At 36.8% G+C, this 19,339-nt stretch overlaps 1 protein-coding gene across 1 annotated transcript in view; it reads right to left on the minus strand.

Moving 5' to 3' along the window:
- KIAA1109 (KIAA1109 ortholog) overlaps positions 1-19,339 on the minus strand; it is a 125,034-nt gene that overhangs the window by 37,332 nt on the left and 68,363 nt on the right. Inside the window, exons 43-56 of the mRNA XM_009289501.1 lie at positions 18,341-18,516; positions 17,628-17,803; positions 16,275-16,981; positions 14,785-15,024; positions 14,248-14,341; positions 12,712-12,762; positions 8,888-9,094; positions 8,497-8,735; positions 7,658-7,902; positions 6,127-6,232; positions 2,562-2,659; positions 2,087-2,272; positions 902-1,070; positions 177-388 (exon numbers count right to left, since the gene is read on the minus strand). Coding sequence (XP_009287776.1) covers positions 177-388; positions 902-1,070; positions 2,087-2,272; positions 2,562-2,659; positions 6,127-6,232; positions 7,658-7,902; positions 8,497-8,735; positions 8,888-9,094; positions 12,712-12,762; positions 14,248-14,341; positions 14,785-15,024; positions 16,275-16,981; positions 17,628-17,803; positions 18,341-18,516 — 2,906 coding nt within the window. The remainder of the gene's footprint in view (positions 1-176; positions 389-901; positions 1,071-2,086; positions 2,273-2,561; positions 2,660-6,126; positions 6,233-7,657; positions 7,903-8,496; positions 8,736-8,887; positions 9,095-12,711; positions 12,763-14,247; positions 14,342-14,784; positions 15,025-16,274; positions 16,982-17,627; positions 17,804-18,340; positions 18,517-19,339) is intronic.

The raw sequence follows: 19,339 nt of genomic DNA on the forward strand, positions 1-19,339 counted from the left end.
ATAAACGAGAACACTGCTTCTGTTACAAGCAATGTCACTAGTGCAATTATCAGCTTCCTATGACTTTTGCGTTGGTGTGATGAAAAATTACATTTATGGACGTAAAAGCCATGTGCCACATACAAACGGATATTTCAACAGACTAATAGTCACGTTGCTTCAGGCATTTTGCTTACCTGAGGCGTGTTTGTGATGGGCAGGCAAATTCCTAAGTCATTGACAGTCAGCTGAAGAAAGAGGGTCCCAAAAGCCTGCGCAGAGGTTTGTTGGATTCCAGGCAGCATATCTACTACTTCTTTTGTGGCCATATGAATATCTTTATGTAAAGCCATTCTCTGTTCATTCCAGTTGTCATACGCAGCCTTGTAGTTCAGCCAAAATAGCACAGCTTTATGAAGAAACCAGAAACGCTTAATTGAAATCAACACATACAAAGTAAATTAAAAAAGCACATTCACTAAATAAAGTTCATTTTTTTCATTTGTATGGTTTCTCCATTACTTTAAGACAGTGGATGTACAACAATGGACACACACACGTGTTCAGGATGTAGTGAGGAGGCTCATGCTGCGAAGGACAAGATGGACAAAGCTGATCATTTAGCATCGAAGTTAACACATTAAAATACAGAAAGCGATGCTGTTCTCAGCATTATTCATTTGTGAAGATTTGCAATAGCAACCTTCTCCAAACCATCTGGAAACTAATCACCTCAGCAAATGGAATTTTTGACGTTAGCAATTATTAACCTGTTGGCATGCAGTAGATCTCCTAAATTTCTCAGCTACCTAACGTTTTAACATGAAATATACTAAATCTTGAATAATCAAGCCTCTCTGAAAAAAAAATATATAGCTTCCTCAGTATGAAGACAAATTTGTAGCAATTGTCTCTTCCATACCTCTATCAAAGGCCACAGGCTGAGCAAAAACAATTGGTCTGTTCAAAGTAATGAGCACAGCTTCTCTATCTGATGAGCCACTGATTTCTTCTCGGAGAGCATTTCTTAATCCAATTCTTGTCTTGAAATAGGCAACTTGATGAAAGTCTGAGCCAGCTTCTTCATAAACCTTAAAATGTTCAAAAAATGGGAAGGGGAAGGGGTTTGCAGCAGGGAGGAGTTCAAGGACAGGGGAAAAAGTAATCAAATTACTGCATTTGACAAAATGTAAAATTACAACAAGAAGTAAAGATGTCTCCTTTCCCCTTTTTCTCTTCCAGCCAGAGTTCCTTTGAGGATATTCAATTTTCTCACATTAAATTGTGATCGCAGTGTTATTTTCCTTATTTATCATAAAATGTTAACTAAAATAACTATTTATATATCCAGATCCTCTATTGTGACAGTACATTTACAGGTTCTAAGATTTGTATTGGTTTGTTTCTAGGCATCACAAAATATTTTCGTATCATAGAATTAGTGATTCCAGGTTACAGTGGATTTAAGAATACAAGAGATACACCTGTCAAACTAAGACAGACAAACTAGGTCAAAATGTAGGTCTAGCCAAGTTTGGATCTTGTCTGATCTTATTATTTTATTCATGTACCCTAAAAACAATAGCAATATCAACAAAAATTTTGAATTTGACTCGGTAGCAAGGCCATTACTGTTGCAAAGGGCTTGTAAGTTCTAAGATATTAATAGCAGAGGGGCGGGGGGGGGGGCAAGGCCCATGCTTGACTCCTTCCATCTTTTATGCATGTACACTGGCCTTCATAATGAAGGCTTGCTAATTCTTCTGAAAAGTCTGCTTCAGTCCCTTCTTGAGTCAAGTGAGAAAATTTATTTTGAACAACTATTTAACAAAGTATGAGAGCATATTCAGGAAGTAAATTTCCACAACTGTGTGCTGCAGAATGCTTAAACTTTTATAAAAAAAAAGAAAACAAGCTGAAAAAACCAACCAAAAAAACCCCTCAAACAAAAAACCAACACCCTCCCCAGCCCCCCTACACTTTACACCCACTCCACAGCCAGATCAGAAAAAAACCAGCAGCGTAAGACAGCCTCTTGGCTTGGTTATGTATTTTTTTTCATCACACACTATTAAGACGACCACACGCAAAGATGTTGAGCACTAACCTGATGTTTAACAATCTGTCCTAGTGCCAGATTTAAATCCACCTGGCATTTCCCAAACAGTTTGAGGTAGCTGCTACTTCCAGGCATTGCTTTGGTTTGCAGTCTGTTTGAGAGTTCAAGTTCTATCAATCCAGTTTCAAATCTCACAGCACGCATTGAGGGAGTTGTAGCTGTCACTTGAATTCCCTAATGAATAAGGAAGGTACAAAGTTATTAGGATCTGGTTCAGAGACAAAAGAGAAGGGAAAAAAAAAACCAACAAACAAAACAAAAAACCCTTTTCACTGTGCAGCAAAAAAGAGGACATAATCATTTTTCACAATGCAATGCCACTAAGCTATTTTAAAAGATTACAGGAACCAAACTCAAGGTCCTTTTTTTCATGCAGAGTATTCCTGATTCAATAAGCTTTGAGGTAAAAACCCGAAAGCCCTTAATAGCATCTAGGACCGCTGTTTTGTCATCGTAAGATTACCTTAAACTGTAGGCTCAATGAGTAAAGAAGAATTTTTGGTTTTTCTCCATCAGTTGTGCCATCATGTTCATTCCAAAGAGGTATTGGCTGCTCCCCTCCTGTACACATTAAATATACACGTTCAGAGTTTTAACAAAGGAAACATTTTAAGACAAATAGATATAAAAAAAGGTGACTGAATTAAGCCTCATTTTAAACAGTGACTAGTTGAAGATTTAGAAGAACAAATATAGGTTGAAGATAGAAGACATCGGTGCAGATTCAGCTTGTTACATGCAGTTAATAGCTCTCTACTAAGGCTCAAGGCAGAGAGTCGTGTTCCTCCCTCCTGGGAAACTTTCCACAGGAAGGCTCAAAGCCTGTAAGGACTAACACCTAGTTTTCAAAAAGATATTCTTTGTCTCCTGCACCAATGTATCTCCTAATTACCTGACAACAAAAATTAAACACTTGACTGAATACTGTGCAAACTGCATGAAAAGAGGAATTGAAATTATATCAGTATTTTTCAGTGACAGGAGGAAAGAGTATTCTGCAGTTATTTTATTTTTGTGTTTACTTCCTCATTCTGGCACATTTCATCCCAAGTTACATATCCCCATAGGCCCTGAAGGAGCAATCATGGTTTAAATTCTCCTTGAAATTTGATCTATATTCAATCTTAGTTTATAGGAATGGCTTGCTGCTGGAAAAGGCTAAGCCATTAATTCTCTCCATATATGCCAACTCCTCTAATTACAGTTATTTGGTGGTAAGAATAGGCAGTTAAAACATAATCCCCAACCAACCAACAACAGTAAATTTTTACCTGGATGTTTTTCTTCTCCAAATAGTCTTAAAAACCTCTGCCTCTTTTTGTTGGGTTTTTTTTTCCCCCCTAAATATTCTTAACTAGGATCATGTAAAACTACAGTGGTAACCTAAGGGTTCTGAGCAAGAGAACTAACTCGTCTTTCACATATTCTCCACATGCACGTTGGAGGCTATTTTTGCAGTGACATTTCTTCATGAAGTTTGTAAAGCATTTGTCAGTTAAAAAAAGAAAAGAAAGAAAAGCGGTATTACTTTTAAATAAAATTTCTCCATCTACCCTCTCACTTAAGGGAGCATAATTTTCTTGAATGAAACTAAATCCGAAGTTGGATTTGAATCTTTACATAAACCAGTGCAAAAAGTGATACGAGTTTGAAAGCAGACACCAGCTGTCTTTAAATCAACACTGCCCTCAACTTGCAGATGGCATTATTATGAACTGCTTTTTTCATTAAGTAGCTTTTAATCTGTGCAACTTCACCTAAGTAATTGGTACTTACCCAGTTTTTATATATGGATAATATGCAATCAATATTTTAGTGCAACGGAAACCATAATTAGAAAAAACACTTTAGTATATTACACTAATTAGAATTTTCAAGCCATGTAAATTACTTTGTTGCAAGCCAGAAGGACAAAAGCTGTTTTCTGCCCCCATTGTTCTGCATTCAGCACCCAGACCCATGGATTGCTGGCACCTGACCACGTTTCCCACTGAATTACCACAATATGGAAGGTCACATTTCAAAAACCATCAGGCTGCTACTTGCAATACAAATTTATAGTCTGGAAAAGCAAAGAACCAGCTATGGTAATAAATTCCTCACATAAAAACGGAAGAGAGGTTGAACTCTAGAAACCGAGAAATGTTATGAAAGAAATCTAATACAGGTTTCCCATTTTACCACTTTACGCTCCTCTACAAAAATTGTTCTAATAGAATAATGACAGCTGTTGAAGGTTTATTCTTCCCCTAAGTGTTTTCTTACTACCCAATGCCAATATATTTTTGCCTGGAACAAACATCAGCGTGTTTAAAATTTGTTTCTTCTTATCCTTCGGGGATTCTGACATTTTCCATTTTCTCCACTGTATCTTCTAACTCCCTTGAGGGCCCGTCATCTGGACCTGCACATTTCTTTTATGTACGTTTGTATGCATGAATATATATACACACACACAGAAGTATATGAAAGGGGTGTGTACATGCACACACAGACACTCCTTTCACTTAGTTACCACTTTTTAGTTTTTCTTTCCTCACGATGTTTCCAACTATTAAGGAATCTTTCCATGAAAAATTAGCTGTATTTCTTTGGGATAACTCAAAAAGTGTTAAGATCAAACTACTTGAAGTTTCACCTGCTTTTGAACATTCATTCACATTTGTCATCCTGTAACTTTCTCTCTCAAACATACATCCTTCTTCCTCTAAAAACATGACTAATAAAATTCATATTCCCTTTACTTCCCCTGGTTATTTTACTTTCTTTTTGACTTTTTTATTATTATTTCTTAATAGACAGGCAATACTTCTTATTAATTATTGCTTTTCCTTTTTCTAATTCATTTACTCTTTATCCCCATCTGCCAATTCTTATTTTGACCTAAAGAACAACAAATCACTTCTCCAGTTCTTTACTTATTTGCTTTTCTGTTCATCTCCTCATCCGTCATGTAACATCCACAGTAAATTATATTCCTGTATTTTTTTTTTAAAACTACCAAACAATTACTGATGTGTCAAACAAAGCTTCCAGTCCTTACATTTCCCCTCAGAGTAGTCACATATCAGAAAAAACAGTATCATTTTGTACTATTTTTCCAGTGCATAGGGTGATAGAACTTGTTTGCTGAGTGAAGTATCATTGCATGGCACAAGTTACCAGCTTTTTGATTTGCTTTCAGTTCTTGAACACAGACCAAGTCTCTAACAGTAAGAACTAGAAAGTGAGTGGATCTATTTTTAAATGCTGCGCAAACTGTGATTTAGTCAGATAAACAGAGGTTTTTATGTAAGAAAATAAATGTTTTGTAACTTTGGCTGTCTACTCAAACAGATGAACGCACAATTCAGTATGCAATTTCCATTGCACACTGCAAAAGAGACAGCACCAAGTGATTTTGCAACTGTTCTCTAATTGGGTTTTTAATGACAACGCTATTTTTCTTCTGAAAAGTTTTTGAGACTAGAAGCCAGCCTAAATGACAGAAACAGAACAGTCATTTCTGCAGTATAGAGCATGTTACACAAAACAATCTAATGAACAGCCAAATGCCTTTTTCATACAGTTCTGAAACACGTTCTCTGCAAAGAATCGAAGAGCTAGGAATCAGAAAACACTACGTAATACCAATATTGACACTATTTTCCCTGGACACAGCTGTTTTCCTTTAAAAGAATACGCTGACGTTATTTTACAAAATGCAATATCATAATCTGCGTTTTACAGGTGAACAAAGCGAATACAGAAAGTAACCCAGCCAGGGTCATGTCATAGACAGACACAGAGGCTAGTGTCCGGAATGACAAACTACCCTGCTTCCCAATAAAACCTCTTGTTTCTGATAGAGCTACAAGAATTTCCAGAGCCTCTGTTATTACTTCAAACTCCAGCTCTGCTGCTTGCTTCTTGCTACTGCTTGGAGTGCTAGATGCGAAATGAATAGCCAATCCCGAGAACTATACAATGTTGCCCTCAAACAAGGTTTAAAGATCTTACTTAAAGTTGGTTTTAAGTGTTCTGCTTACCTGAAACCTTCTGTATGACTTCATTTACTTCCTTCATGAACACTTTTTGCACAAATACTAAATGATTTAGAAGATCGGTTGTGAGATTATGTTCGAAGGAACCAACCTGCAGAAATATAAAATTTTAGAACAAACCTTTAAAACAGTTACCATACCTATGTTTTCAAAACAATGCATTCTTAGTTTTCAGGCAGATCTTTCCAAGTGCAATTATATTGTTATTGGCATAAAAATGAACATTAAATACGTAAAATGCAATTTTTCTGCTGTGAACGCCTATCAGAAAACTGAAGGACATGTACTATTATATGAAAATGTTTATTCTTCTGCTTAAGTTTATCTTAGACAATAAAATGCAGGACTTGATTAAGGTTCATGGAAGTATGCGAAATGCTACTTAATTCCAGATAGTAAATCATTATCAGAACAAAATAGAATTGAGCTGTCAACCTCTAAAAGTGCATTAGTCTAGTTACTGTAGATGAACAAGTTTACTGATATCTTCAGTGGTAAACTTATTATGTGTCCAATCTAATCTTAAAGAATATTCCTAAGGAACCAGAGTCTGCCTAAGATTGTTTAACTTTGCCATTAAGATTTTTTAAATAAAATTAAAATACAGATATTTTCTAAAACTACTCGGACTTGGCTTTTGCCTTTGCTAAGCAACCCCTCCCTTCTGTTTTATATGCTGAACAAATTCCAAGCCCCTAAGGTCTTTCTTCAGCCAGGAAATAACTCAAATGGGTTGAACAAAGAGCAGCACCTAATTAAACTTCTCCCATAAAGATGCAAACATCAGAAGTCTCAATTACAAACATACTAGACTACTTTTCTGACTAAAGAAATAGTTAGTAGAAAAGTCCTGCTTTTCCCCACCAGATAGGTTTCTTCTAAGCAGCATCGCTTTTCTCTCTGTGAAAAGTAACTGTGGAAATTGGTACACAAATAGAACTTGTGAGTAGAACACAGTGTCGAACAGAAAATTTTGTATCATTTACTAAGGTTATATATAGCTTCTCCTATCTATGGAGCCGTCTAATAATGAAAAAATAAAATGGTTTTAAAACAATAAAACTGTTTTTAAATTTTTCAGTATTTCTTTTTGCAAAATATATGGCATTATCTGATGTGTTAGCATAAGCGTTCAGTTTTAAAATTACACTTTATTTGAATCATCAGCATAATATAATCTACTTTTGTCTACTTCACTGATGAGAAGTATTGTCATTCCAAAAAAGAGTTTCTAAACATATCTTCCTTATTTATTTGCACAAAATAACATGTTAAAAATCCTCCAATATAGTGGTCTTGACTGCTGAATATGTTGGCTGCTCATCAAACTAAAGACTGAGAAAGTTCTATTTCAGTGTCACGCAATTACAAATGCTATATTTGGATCAACCTGTAAACCTCAGAGTTCTGGAGTAGGCAAATTATTAAAATAATATGAAGATGCACATACAGAAATGTAACAGAATGGAAATAACTCAACAAGTTATCAAAGATGACTACCGTCTTCAACACCTACTTCAGCCACACAGCGTAAGTAGTTCCCCTGTAGATAATAGCCTTGCTTAGCAGGTAGTTCATCTATGCTCCAAATTTGGTCTGAGTAAGTATCATGTTCTTCCATGATATATTTGCCTGACATAGTGACAGGAGGAAGGTTGAGACTTGCCGAAGGAGGAATGGTTGACATATCAGTTGCAGAGACTTTTGAAGTAAAGCGCAACCTGTGACTTGGAAGCTCAAAATTAAATCTAGTTTGGGCACCTGTAAAAGGAAGATGGGGAAAGAAAAGGTATGAACTGGCAAAAGAATCTTTTATTTATCCTTAAATTTAAGAACACTTTTGGAATTTAAAAAAAAAAAATCTTTAAAATATTATTGAAGTGCCTCTAGAGCTATAAATATCCACCCACGTGATTCTGGGTTTTCTTCATTTTTAAAGAAAATGAAGGCTTCACTGTAATTAGATGGAGAAGGGAGTCATACAAACCACCTCATCTGTACTGAGGCCCTATAAGAGTATTCTCAAGCAGCCTCACGAATCAGAAATTAATTAATCAAGGATCATAAACTGATTTTGGCAGTCAGAGGGAAGCTTCCTCGGAGGAAGCTATATATGAATATATACATGTCTTCATCTGCTCTTGTATTTTGCCTCTGGCAATTGTGTATAACAACAACGGTGTAAATTCTCTATATGGCCCCATCTGATTGAAGTCCACATTCAGAAAAATAAGCCGATAGCAACAGATTCAAAGCTCTAGCTATAATTCAACAGAAATATCGAGTCCTCTTGGATGCTTCTAGCAAGGCCAAACTAAAAGCCATAATGTTTTTAAAGTTTCAGAGAACTGTTACCTGTCATTCCGTGACTCCTCATTCTTCCCATCTTATATTCCGCCTTTAGAGAGGGCAGGAGCGCTGCTCCAATAGCTATACCATCTATCATTGCACTGAATTTAAGAACTATGGGCTTCTTTTCTAAGCCTTCTGGCAGCTGTGGAAATTCATTTGTTTCAACAGGTGTTTGATTAATACTTGTTGGTGTCTTTTCAGAGGGCAAAGGAGTCGCAACATCTTCTTTGGTAGGCTGGGGCCTATTTACCAAGACAAAGATCAGAAAATACTTTTTGTTACTCTAACATGACATATGACTAGCCTGACTCTCCCACATACGTTCAAAGTAGCACAAGCCCATAACTGGATGGCGACCAGCGGCATTCAGAAGCACCGCGCAAGCAGCACTTACGCAGTTGATGGTTGCCTGATGAGATCCGAAATCTGCTTGGAGAGCTGGTGAGAACTGCGCACCATCATGCTGTGCAGCGTGGCAGGGTGCTGAGGAATGTTGATGCTGATGGCTCCAACTTTGACCACAGCGGCGTTGTTTGTTTTCAACCCTCTCTGGGCACTATACAGGGCCTGGGATTTGGCAATACTGCATTTCACAACAGTTCTAACAGGAAAGGAAATAGGATTTATTTCCACATCTTTCAGAACAGTCAGTTTTATGTTAAAATGGGGTTTTAAGTGTTAGCTGAATTTTAACGTATTCATATAAGTGATTTTGTTTATCAACTACACACACATTCCTTTTTCTTTCACTTTACACACACAGATGCACTACATGCCACAAACAACTACACTACGTTTCAGAGAACTACAAGTCATGCATTGCAAAAATACCTGTTAAACTCTTATTCTTGCATAATGTAACATCATTTCCGTTTATACACACTAGGCTGCACACACAGAGACAAATTTTCACATGGAAACAAATAAGAGCCTTCCATTTCCACTCCTTTTCAGGAATAATCTTGACTCATCCTTTTCATAAGACGACTTAGTAAAATCTGATTTTAGCATCCAAAAAGGTCAACGGAGGAAATACTCACTTAGCAATAAATACACAGCAAGTGATAAATGGGTTTGTGAACTAATAACTGGCATTTAATTGACACATACTATTCCAAAATATGAAGTCTAAACTTTATTTTAATAGTAAGGAGGATATGGTTCACAATGATTACCCAAGATAAAAATACAACTGCACAAAGCTGACAGTTTTTGATGTCAGAATGAAATTTTGGCATATCAGAATTCACTAAGCTCCTATTAAAAAAGATACATGGGGTAACACCATAATGTTTCTCATCTAAGGTCAATTACTGGAGGGTTACCCAATGGAAGTATATTATACAGCCAGCACAGAATATTACAGCCTCAAAGAGAAAGACATATAGTTGTGAAGATGCAGTACATTAGCTAAAATGTCTGAAAAAACAGACTCCATAAAGTTGCAACATTCAACGAAAGTTTCTCAAATACTAAATTTCAAGCAGCATAACTAAAATGCTTTTTGTATCATGATTTAAATAGTTCTGTAGACAGTTTGGTTTCATGGTGAAAGCTACAATATTCTATGAATTCTACTCCCTAAGTAAGGTTTCTTCTGTGAAGCCGTAACACAGGGCTCCCTATTCTGATGTTAAAATACCAGCTAGCCCAAAGCATCCCAGGTGTGGAAATAAAAAAATAAAAAAATAAAAAAAAAAAGAAAAAAGACATCATCCTTCTGCTTATAATGAAGAAATACACAGCACTGTAATGCAACCACAGGCCTCTCAACAGCAGATTAATTTACTGAAGTTCTAGAAACATTTTCAGATTTTCACAGATACGCAAGAGCTACAAGTGACCTAAAGCAGTTATGGATTAATATTTTAGGGTAGGTTGTCAAGTAGAAACAACTTCAAAATATTTGAAGAATTTACACAAATATGAAAGCGGAAACAAATCTTAATTCACAAGTATTTTCAGAAAAGCATTATACAAATAAACATTACTTAAGAAAAGGGCAGACTTATTTTAATCCACCTCTTTAAAAGAAAAAAAAACACAATTATTTCTCTGTTGATGTTTGCTTATTTTCTACTCTCTTCCTGCTACCATTCTGACTGAACTATTGTGAAGCCAATCAAGAGTACATTTTTTCCCCCCATCTATAACACAAAATACTACTATGTTAGCTATTCAAGCATCACAAGAACAACTTTCAACTTAAGTTGCAAGATCTCTTCCTGACCTGTACCAGACAGCCTAGTCTTAACCTATCTTTGTGTAGAAGTTAAAAGTAAATGTAGTTGGAGTTAAAGTCTGTACTGAATTTACAATCAATTCTGAACATGTGAATTCATACCATTTTAAGCACTTCCTTAATTAAAAAAAATTACACCAATATAGCTGTTGCAGGAGAATCAGATTTCAGCAAGATTAACTGTACTTCTCTGCTCAGGTATTTCCATATTTCATGCAACAAATGAATTTCACTGTCACTTGTCTGGCCTACAAAAAGCCTGCTTCCACAATGGAATGAAATGCAGAACAACTGTGTGGCTATACATTTATTTGGAAAAGAGCACTGCACATTATATCTCTGCAGTTTGCTTACCTATGGTGATATGCCTATAACAGATGTGGTTGAATATTATTAAAATCATTAATCGATATTTACGTTATATACCAGCAATGCATTCAGAAGTATTTCTATGTTGTCGCAACAATTCCATAATTAATCACTCTCCTGAAAAACTTGTGAACAAGGTCTTTGTCCCACTACAGAACTGGCTACCAGGCCACCGCTCAACCTAACAGATTTTTGGAAATGTTAGAAAGAGGGGGGAAAACACATCAGCAGGAGGCCGTAACAAACACAGGAACTACCACACTGAGTCAGATGAAAATTCAGGCAGTAGCAGATACTTGGGGTGTAAATAAAGTGATCCTTCCCTTAATTCCAGCCATCAGGTGGTTACTTTTTGAGCCAGAAGCTGTATTGTGTTCATGACTCACCACCAGACCTATCCTACATGCATTTGTCCAATCCTTTTAACCATTTATACTTCTGTTGACTGCATCATATGGCAGTAAATTCAACTGTTCAGTGATGCACTATGCAAAAAAAGTACTTTCTTTTGCTGGTTTAATGTTGCTACCAGACAGAAAGGAACAAAATACTGAACAACTGCTTAGCTATTTTCTTTACAACACTTGTAGTTTTACAGTCCATCACCTCTCCTTCCAGAGGTACCATCTATAAGGACATTTTAAAGTTAATCCTGTATTATCACAACACTGAATATACACAAATGCTGTGACAAACAGCAGTTGTACTAAGTCCTAAAAGGTACACACTGGTGGTCTAAAGCAGCAAAAGAAACCCATGCTCAGAATACGGGGGGGGGAATGAAAAAAAAAAAAAAAAAAAAAAAAGGGGGGTCTCCAAATTTTTGGGTAAGGTCTCACAATTTTTGGCTACGTAACTTTTCCTCTCAGAGTACTGCAGGGTCATTGTGTAACAGGGCTTCTAGATTGCCAGCATACCATTTCCCACCTTGACCGCTACTCCAGCGAGACCTTCTGGACTTTAGTATCAGGAAGTAAGAAAGCAACTAGAAGGAAAACATTGCACCTTTTGTGAGAGAAAAGACCTACATTCGCACATATGGATCTGGGGGACATGAAGAGGGTCACCTTCATTAGCAGTTGATGCACAGGCATAGTTTTAAGGAAAACATTTTGTGTTAGCATAACCTGGTCAGCATGCCTAGTAATTAAACCCAGCACGGAGGTAAATAAAAACAAAAGGAGTGGTCCTGTTCATGCTGAAATCACAACAGGTACTATCACTCCAAGCACAGCAGTTCCTTACCAACTTTCAAAGCAAATCTAACCGGTCTGTTCCTTTACATTTATCGGCATTATTTCACCTCATTAAAATAAGCATAGAAGTAGATCTAAAGAACTTAACAGCCAGTGAAACCATTCTAGCATTACAGTAGTGACCGCATAGTGTAAAATCTGCCCATAAAACTAGATTGTTAACATTTACAAGGGCTTTTTTTGACAGGTATTTAGCAGGCTACATTAAAAGCTTATCTAGGTAATATTATATGTTAAACTAAAATGTTTTCAAGCAACATCTGCCTACACAATCACACAGTAGGAATGCAGCCATTAGCTACACAACACAGAGTTAATTGCAAGACTATTAAACATAATAATATGACATACAGAAACTCTTGTTTGGCTGTGCTTGTAGGAGATGTAGGAAAATCCTCCAGTCTACAGATGAAGATTGAAGAGAAAGCAAAAAAAACAAAAACAAAGCAAATAAAGAATAAACATTCATGCAAAATTAGTCAGTTAATTACTTGTAACCCACAATATGACACTTACTTTCAAATTTACCAAGTTGAAGGTTTTGGTTTTGTTAGGGTGTGTTGTTTGCTGCTGCTGTTAAAGATTTATCATTATTTCCCCCCTTTCCTTTTGTATCCTCCCTATACGGAAGCTCAGCAAGATTGTGAAGTAAAACAGACATGAAGAACCTCAGTCACCTTCAGAAACCCTGCATGGCTGTCAGATTAGAACTTTTATTTATCCTTCTGAAACATGCTTATCGGGAGCAATTTAGCTGGGGACATTAATAAAAATCTATATGTTTTAAGATCTATATAGCATCTTCCAAACTAAACAGGAATTGAAAGAAGAGAGAGACTCAAGTCACATCATTTTAGAACATTAATATTCTAAAACCAGATCACATACTGAGGGTTACCCAGCTAACACTCAAACTGCGTGAGGGTGATCTACGTTACAAAGAGTTGTAGTTCAACTGTTGTTTTGCAATTCAAACAGAAAGAATTCAGCTAGAAACAAAGAAAAATGATGCATGCCTTTGAGTTTGTGAACCTGGCAAAAAAGATAACAATGTGGATGCTGAGCAAGTCATTCGAAATGTTCATGCACAAAAAGTGATTCTCTCCCCCCACCCCCGACAAGTTGTATCAATTATATAAAGGGTGGAGAATGGATATTAGAACTGTAAAAATTACACAAAGAATCATGCAACAGGGGAGTTCAAAAAGATATCTATTAAAGAAACAATACAGATCTTAAGTGGGAATAATCAGCATCAGTAGGTTAACTACTCCCTAAAAATCTTGTATGATTTAGTGGAACCTATAAGCTTCAAAAAGCAATTAGAAGCATAAGAGAAACAATACACATGATGTAATAAAGTTTCTGTGTGTACACCACGTGGAATAAAATTAGTGCAGAAAGCTCTGATGACATGAAATTTAATTTCTTTCTTTTTACAAGAGGACCTGTCACCTATGATTTTTCAGTCAGGTCACTTACCCATTTACACCGTGATCCTACAATCAGTTCTGAACCTACTACTATCTTTTACTAGAAATAGAAAGGAACAGGAGTATTCATGTTTATGTAACTACATCCAAGACTCATGCAATTGGGTGCCCTAGACTGAAACCTACTAATATGTTCACTGTATTCCTTCTCAGCTTACTGAGATATGCCTTTCATAGAAAAGCCTCCTGTCAATTGGCACACGCAATAATTAGCTTTAAGAGTCAAATTCAGGCCCAATTCTGCAACAGCTGCATGGTTGCCACCAAACTCTATGACTTCACAGATTTTACCTAAAAACATACCATCAATGCTTGCTACATACCTTTACTGTCACACAACTGATACCAATTCTATGCACTTGAACAACTTTAAATTGTCAGGCTTCATACTTACTGGATATTTGGGGTAATTCCCTCCAGCAGGACGATATTGACACCTCCTATGTGAGCAGTGGCACATGTCTCAGTCATCTTTTGATGTAGTACATCTTTAAGAAAAAAAGATACTTAACAGCATTTCATTCAGTGAAATACTTCCAGGTATGCCTACCACTTTCAAAAATATAGTAGCAAGAAAATAACTGAAAAATTACAGTTTTAGTAGTCACGTTAAGTAATATCAAATTTAAATTGTGACAAGAAGAAAGCTTTTGAAAATGAAAGGAGTGACTATCTTCTAAAACAATTTTCTTCACGGCATTTTCTGAAAGTCTTGCATCCTTTTAAAATCCTTCAGCATCCTAGCAATAGTTTTTAAAAGAACTTATGGAACGTTATTCTACTATCCACGCACAGACATAATGTACACCTATTTACAAAAAAACATATTACACATGCACATACATACACATTGGTATAGGTATACACGCACACATAAACATGTAAAGCTGCCACTGAATTTAATTACAGAGTACCTTTTAGCTTATCCCACCTTTCATTTTTTCTTTCAGGGTGAAACTGCCATGGATTCTCTTCAGTTCAGATTCCATCGTTAGACCGCCAATGTCTGCCTCCAGGTGGGTTCGGTTCACCATGCCTATTCCAAAAACTATGAGAGTCACATGCTGTGGCTCTGAAGTCACCAGGCTGCGCTTCCTCTGCGTGTCTCTGCCATTATCCTGTTCATTCTCAAACACCACTCTACAAGCAGGTTCGGTTGGGCTTCGAACACCTACAAACATACAAAGGAGTTATTTAAGGATACTGTACAAGAAATCCTTGGCATACCCAATTTAAATGATCCTTGGTTTCAAGTACAAATACACCTTGCGCATCAAGTGAACTCTTTAGGCAAATTATCTGGGCCTCACTGATTCCACTCTAACACTGCAACTGAACCAAATCCAAGACACAATAGGGACAATAATGAGTGATCCAATTTCATTATTATTCATAGATATGTTCTTATGTATGTTATATAAATATGAATATTTATGCAATTTTATTGTTATGCAATAAAAATGCTCTGACAGTTTCCAATTGTCCTGTTTCTTTTTTGATCATTTCACAGCCAAAGGTTCTTATAATTTAGTTTTGGATGAGCAAGTTTTCCTTTTCAACACTCAGAGCATAAAAACAATGTAAGAAAATTTACATTTTGTGCAGATGTCATAGCTGTGGATATATTCTGTGCATGAAAGATACTGCCCTCTGTTTAACAGAAGCTCTCATTTGACACTTCCTCAGTTTTTCATTCTTTAGTTAAAAAAAGTCCAAAGAAAATATGCCTAACTAGTAACTTATCATCCCCTGCATATTTACAGCAACCTAAGTTCACCAACAAAAAGAGTGATGCTAACCCAGATCTCAAAGTTTTGGGCGAAATTATGGCCCAAACACCTGTAATCTCTGCCAGACTTTACCAAAATCAGTATTTCACCTTTTCTTCTCTCAAAGCTAGGTTCACAGATGATTTTTTAACTGAGTCATTCCCAGGACAGAAATTATCTCCCTCAGCATCGCTTATGTACATATTTTCACAGAATAATATACAGCATTTCCATTAGCCACTCGTAAACAAAATAGCACCTAGAGAGGAACAAACTCAGTCCACTCTGTATACAATTAAACAGAAAAGTTAACTTAACACAGTCCCACAGCCAGTGCAAATCCAGACTAACAGAGCTGCACAAGAATATCAAGGGACTGAATTTAAAACTAATCAACTAACACATATTTGACTAAGGCTAGGATTGAAAGAATCAAAGCATACTATAAAGCCAGGAGAAGATTTTTTTTTCCTTTGTACACCATCTTGGTGAACTAATTACAAGCTCCCCCCCCACCCTCACCACTTGCCCCTCTGATCCAAGTTAGATGGGGTGGGCAACTTTCAAAAACTGCCTTATGATCAAGATTTAGAAGAATACACTTGAGCAAAAGCACACATTCTCAATTATTTGGATTCATGAATGAGTTTACCTGTTGGCCCGAAAGTTTCAGAAGACTTTTCTAAAATCCCGGTTGGATCAGAAATGAGCGAATAGAAGTTCAGTAATTTATACATATTTTGCCAGCACTCAGCAGAAGGTTCGCTCTGTTCCGACACGGTAATAGAGTCAGAGTCATCCATATGAATGGTCATGTGGTCAACGACATCTTTTGAACCTTTCCTGGACACTTTAGAAGTTCTTCTTTCTGACCTCCCCAAGGAATTCTTGTTTCGAGACTCTTTTTTATTGTTCTCATTGTTTGTTCGTTTGTTCTTGGTGTTGTTCACCCGGTTACCTCCATTAAGACTTCCTCGAGAGCTTCGGCTGAAATCAGAAGAGCGGAAGTCTCTGTGCTTGCGGGTTTTAAAAGTAGGTGTCGGAGAGGCTGATCCAGCTGTGTATCTGCTAAGTTTGATGTCCGTCTGCGTGGCTTTGATATCATCAATCATTGTACTGAACTGATGAATGAGACGAACCAGTGCCATATCTACGTGCTGGCTTATGGACTGGCAAGAAATTGTAAAATTACAGTGAAAAGTATTATAATAGCGTTTATTCAAGTCATGAAAAGAAAGGGCATTGGTGGAGTTATGAGGTGTGCACATGGATTTCTCCATCACAACAGCACTAATACTGAAAGTTTCTAACATCAAAGCTGGTTTGAATTCAAGAGGAGGAAGATTGACAGCTCCTTGCCTAAGGAAAGAAAAGGTACAAGTTACTACTTTGTTTCTTTTTATGGGAGTCCAATACTGTTTTTACACAGTGGTACATCTAATTTACTGAATCCAACCTTTCAGTTCCCTTAGGACATCACCTTCTTACCATAGTTCTAAATATAAAAACCAAACTTTTATACTTTCATACTGCGTGCTACTGACATAGTAATCATTCAGTTCTATGTAAACTTAGTTTGGCATGCAGTCTTTCCATCATAACCTAAAGCTTTGCCCAAAAGCGGTGGGGGGGCGGGGGGAAGATTCAGCATTTACACCAAAAGTAAATGCAACAAAAATTACAACCTCATTTACAGGATTAATTACAAAACAGCACTTAAGAGCCTCTCAAATTTCCGCCACTATTTTTCTCACCTGCTCTCCCTTCCCCAATCTCCAATTCTCAAAAGTAGCTGAGATTCAAATACTTAAAATTTCCAAACCATTCTATAGGAAGATTAAAAAAAATAAAATACTCTAACAGGAAGCCAAAACAGGTAAGATTAAAAGAATAAAGGACTGCTCCTTATTCTACGGAAGTGCTTTGGAATTCTATGTCTTCACATGAAGAACCTAATTTCTATTCTTTAACCAAGATACAGATCTTCAAATATGTCACAACATACCTTCGAGCTCGCTTGCTTTTTCTTTCCTTTGCTGTATCTGAATCAACAATATCTGCTCTTAGGCAGTCCAAAGTTCCTGAGAATGAAAGGTACTCTCCGAAGTACATTCTGTAGCAGAGTGGCATTGCATCCTGAGACTGAATGCCCGTGTAACTTAGAAGAGGTTTGAAAACAACCTACAAAACAAAACCCACTGATTTAATTCTTATTGTCTACATTATGCGTATCATCTTGCTCCATCATTTGTTGATCTACAGTATTTACAATGTCAGCTACATAATATAGAACATTTTTAAGTTTTATTGACAGCGCTGTAAAACAGAAAGAAGTGGGATAAAAAAAGAGAAGCTTTATTGACTTTTTGAGTAAAAAGACTGACTACATAGCAAGCTATCATTGAACGCTTAGCTATGGACGCAAGGTTTCTGCACGTTCCCCTCAGTACAAAGTACTCTGGAGAACTAGGTTAATCTCATAAATGCTCCAATATGTTCTCTGAAGTTATAAAACAATGCTCTATTAATCACCATTCATGAAGTTTGTTATGGGACACCTCAGAGGTTTCTTGAGCCTTTCATCTTTGCATAGGAATGCATAAGAAACGTACAAAACCAGGATAATGTTTTCATCACTGTAAGATTTTTTTTTTTTTTTAAAGTAATAACTAGTTTTTCCCTACAGAACTCCAAAATACATCAGCAAACCACACCTACCTGTGCATCTGCTAGCTGGACAGCAGGAAACCCCTGGTTACCCTCTTCTACACCTGCAATGTCATCCTGACTGGTGCTGTGCTGTGAGTGTGTGCCATCCAGGGTGTTCTGGTCACTAGACAAAACTGTGTTGAAGTCTGAAGCAGAGGGTATAGTAGGAAGATTGGGTGCCACACCTAAAAAATAAATACCCATGGAACACTAACACCACAGCAAATTTTTACGCCACCAACTCTATTAATTCAGCAAGATTAATTATATAGAAAGACATGCCATACGCATAGAAAGTCAGAGCCCTAGTCAGGTCTATAACCTCACAAAAGTGGCTTTCAGGATAAAGAAACAGCCTGATATTGCTGAAACAGGAAATAGAGATCGTCCAACTCGTATTTGGAAAGGACAAAAATATTTCCTTCTTTTTGCCCTCCTTCCCAAGGCCTTTTGCCTGTATTGCATTCTATAGGGTACTTAACTCCTGTTTAAACTGAAATAGTTTATAGGCTGAGTAGCCTATACCATCAACAAAAAGAAAGATTATCCACAGTTGCAGATACTTGCTTTTAGCTTTCAATGTGCTATCAGCTTCTGGGTTTTATTAGTCCCAATGCAAGATCCACTAATTAGATCTCTATAGATTAGTCTCTAGCCAAACATGCTCTTCATAAAAATGACTATGGACAGCCACTTCCCTGCAGTTGCTCTATTCACAAACAATCAGACTTGCAGCACAAGGGCAGAGTGATGCTGAATTACCTGCATCCTGAGTTGGGACTGGACTCAACCTCCATGAGACAGAGTTGCTCTGCCAATGTAAATTAATCCTGATTCTTCAAAACTCAAGCTTACAGCACTTATCGGAGAGCCACGACTACATGCCTCCACAGAAAAATGGTTTGGATAGATCTGTGCCCGAGTTAAAATCGCTAAGTCTTAATTTCAGGAACGTGAGCTTGTGAACAAATTGTTATAGTTTCAGTAGGAAAAAATACAGCTTTTTCG

The sequence above is a fragment of the Aptenodytes forsteri genome, unplaced genomic scaffold, assembly GCF_000699145.1.
Source record: "Aptenodytes forsteri isolate BGI_AS27 unplaced genomic scaffold, ASM69914v1 Scaffold109, whole genome shotgun sequence".
In the NCBI taxonomy this organism is placed as follows: Eukaryota; Metazoa; Chordata; class Aves; order Sphenisciformes; family Spheniscidae; genus Aptenodytes; species Aptenodytes forsteri.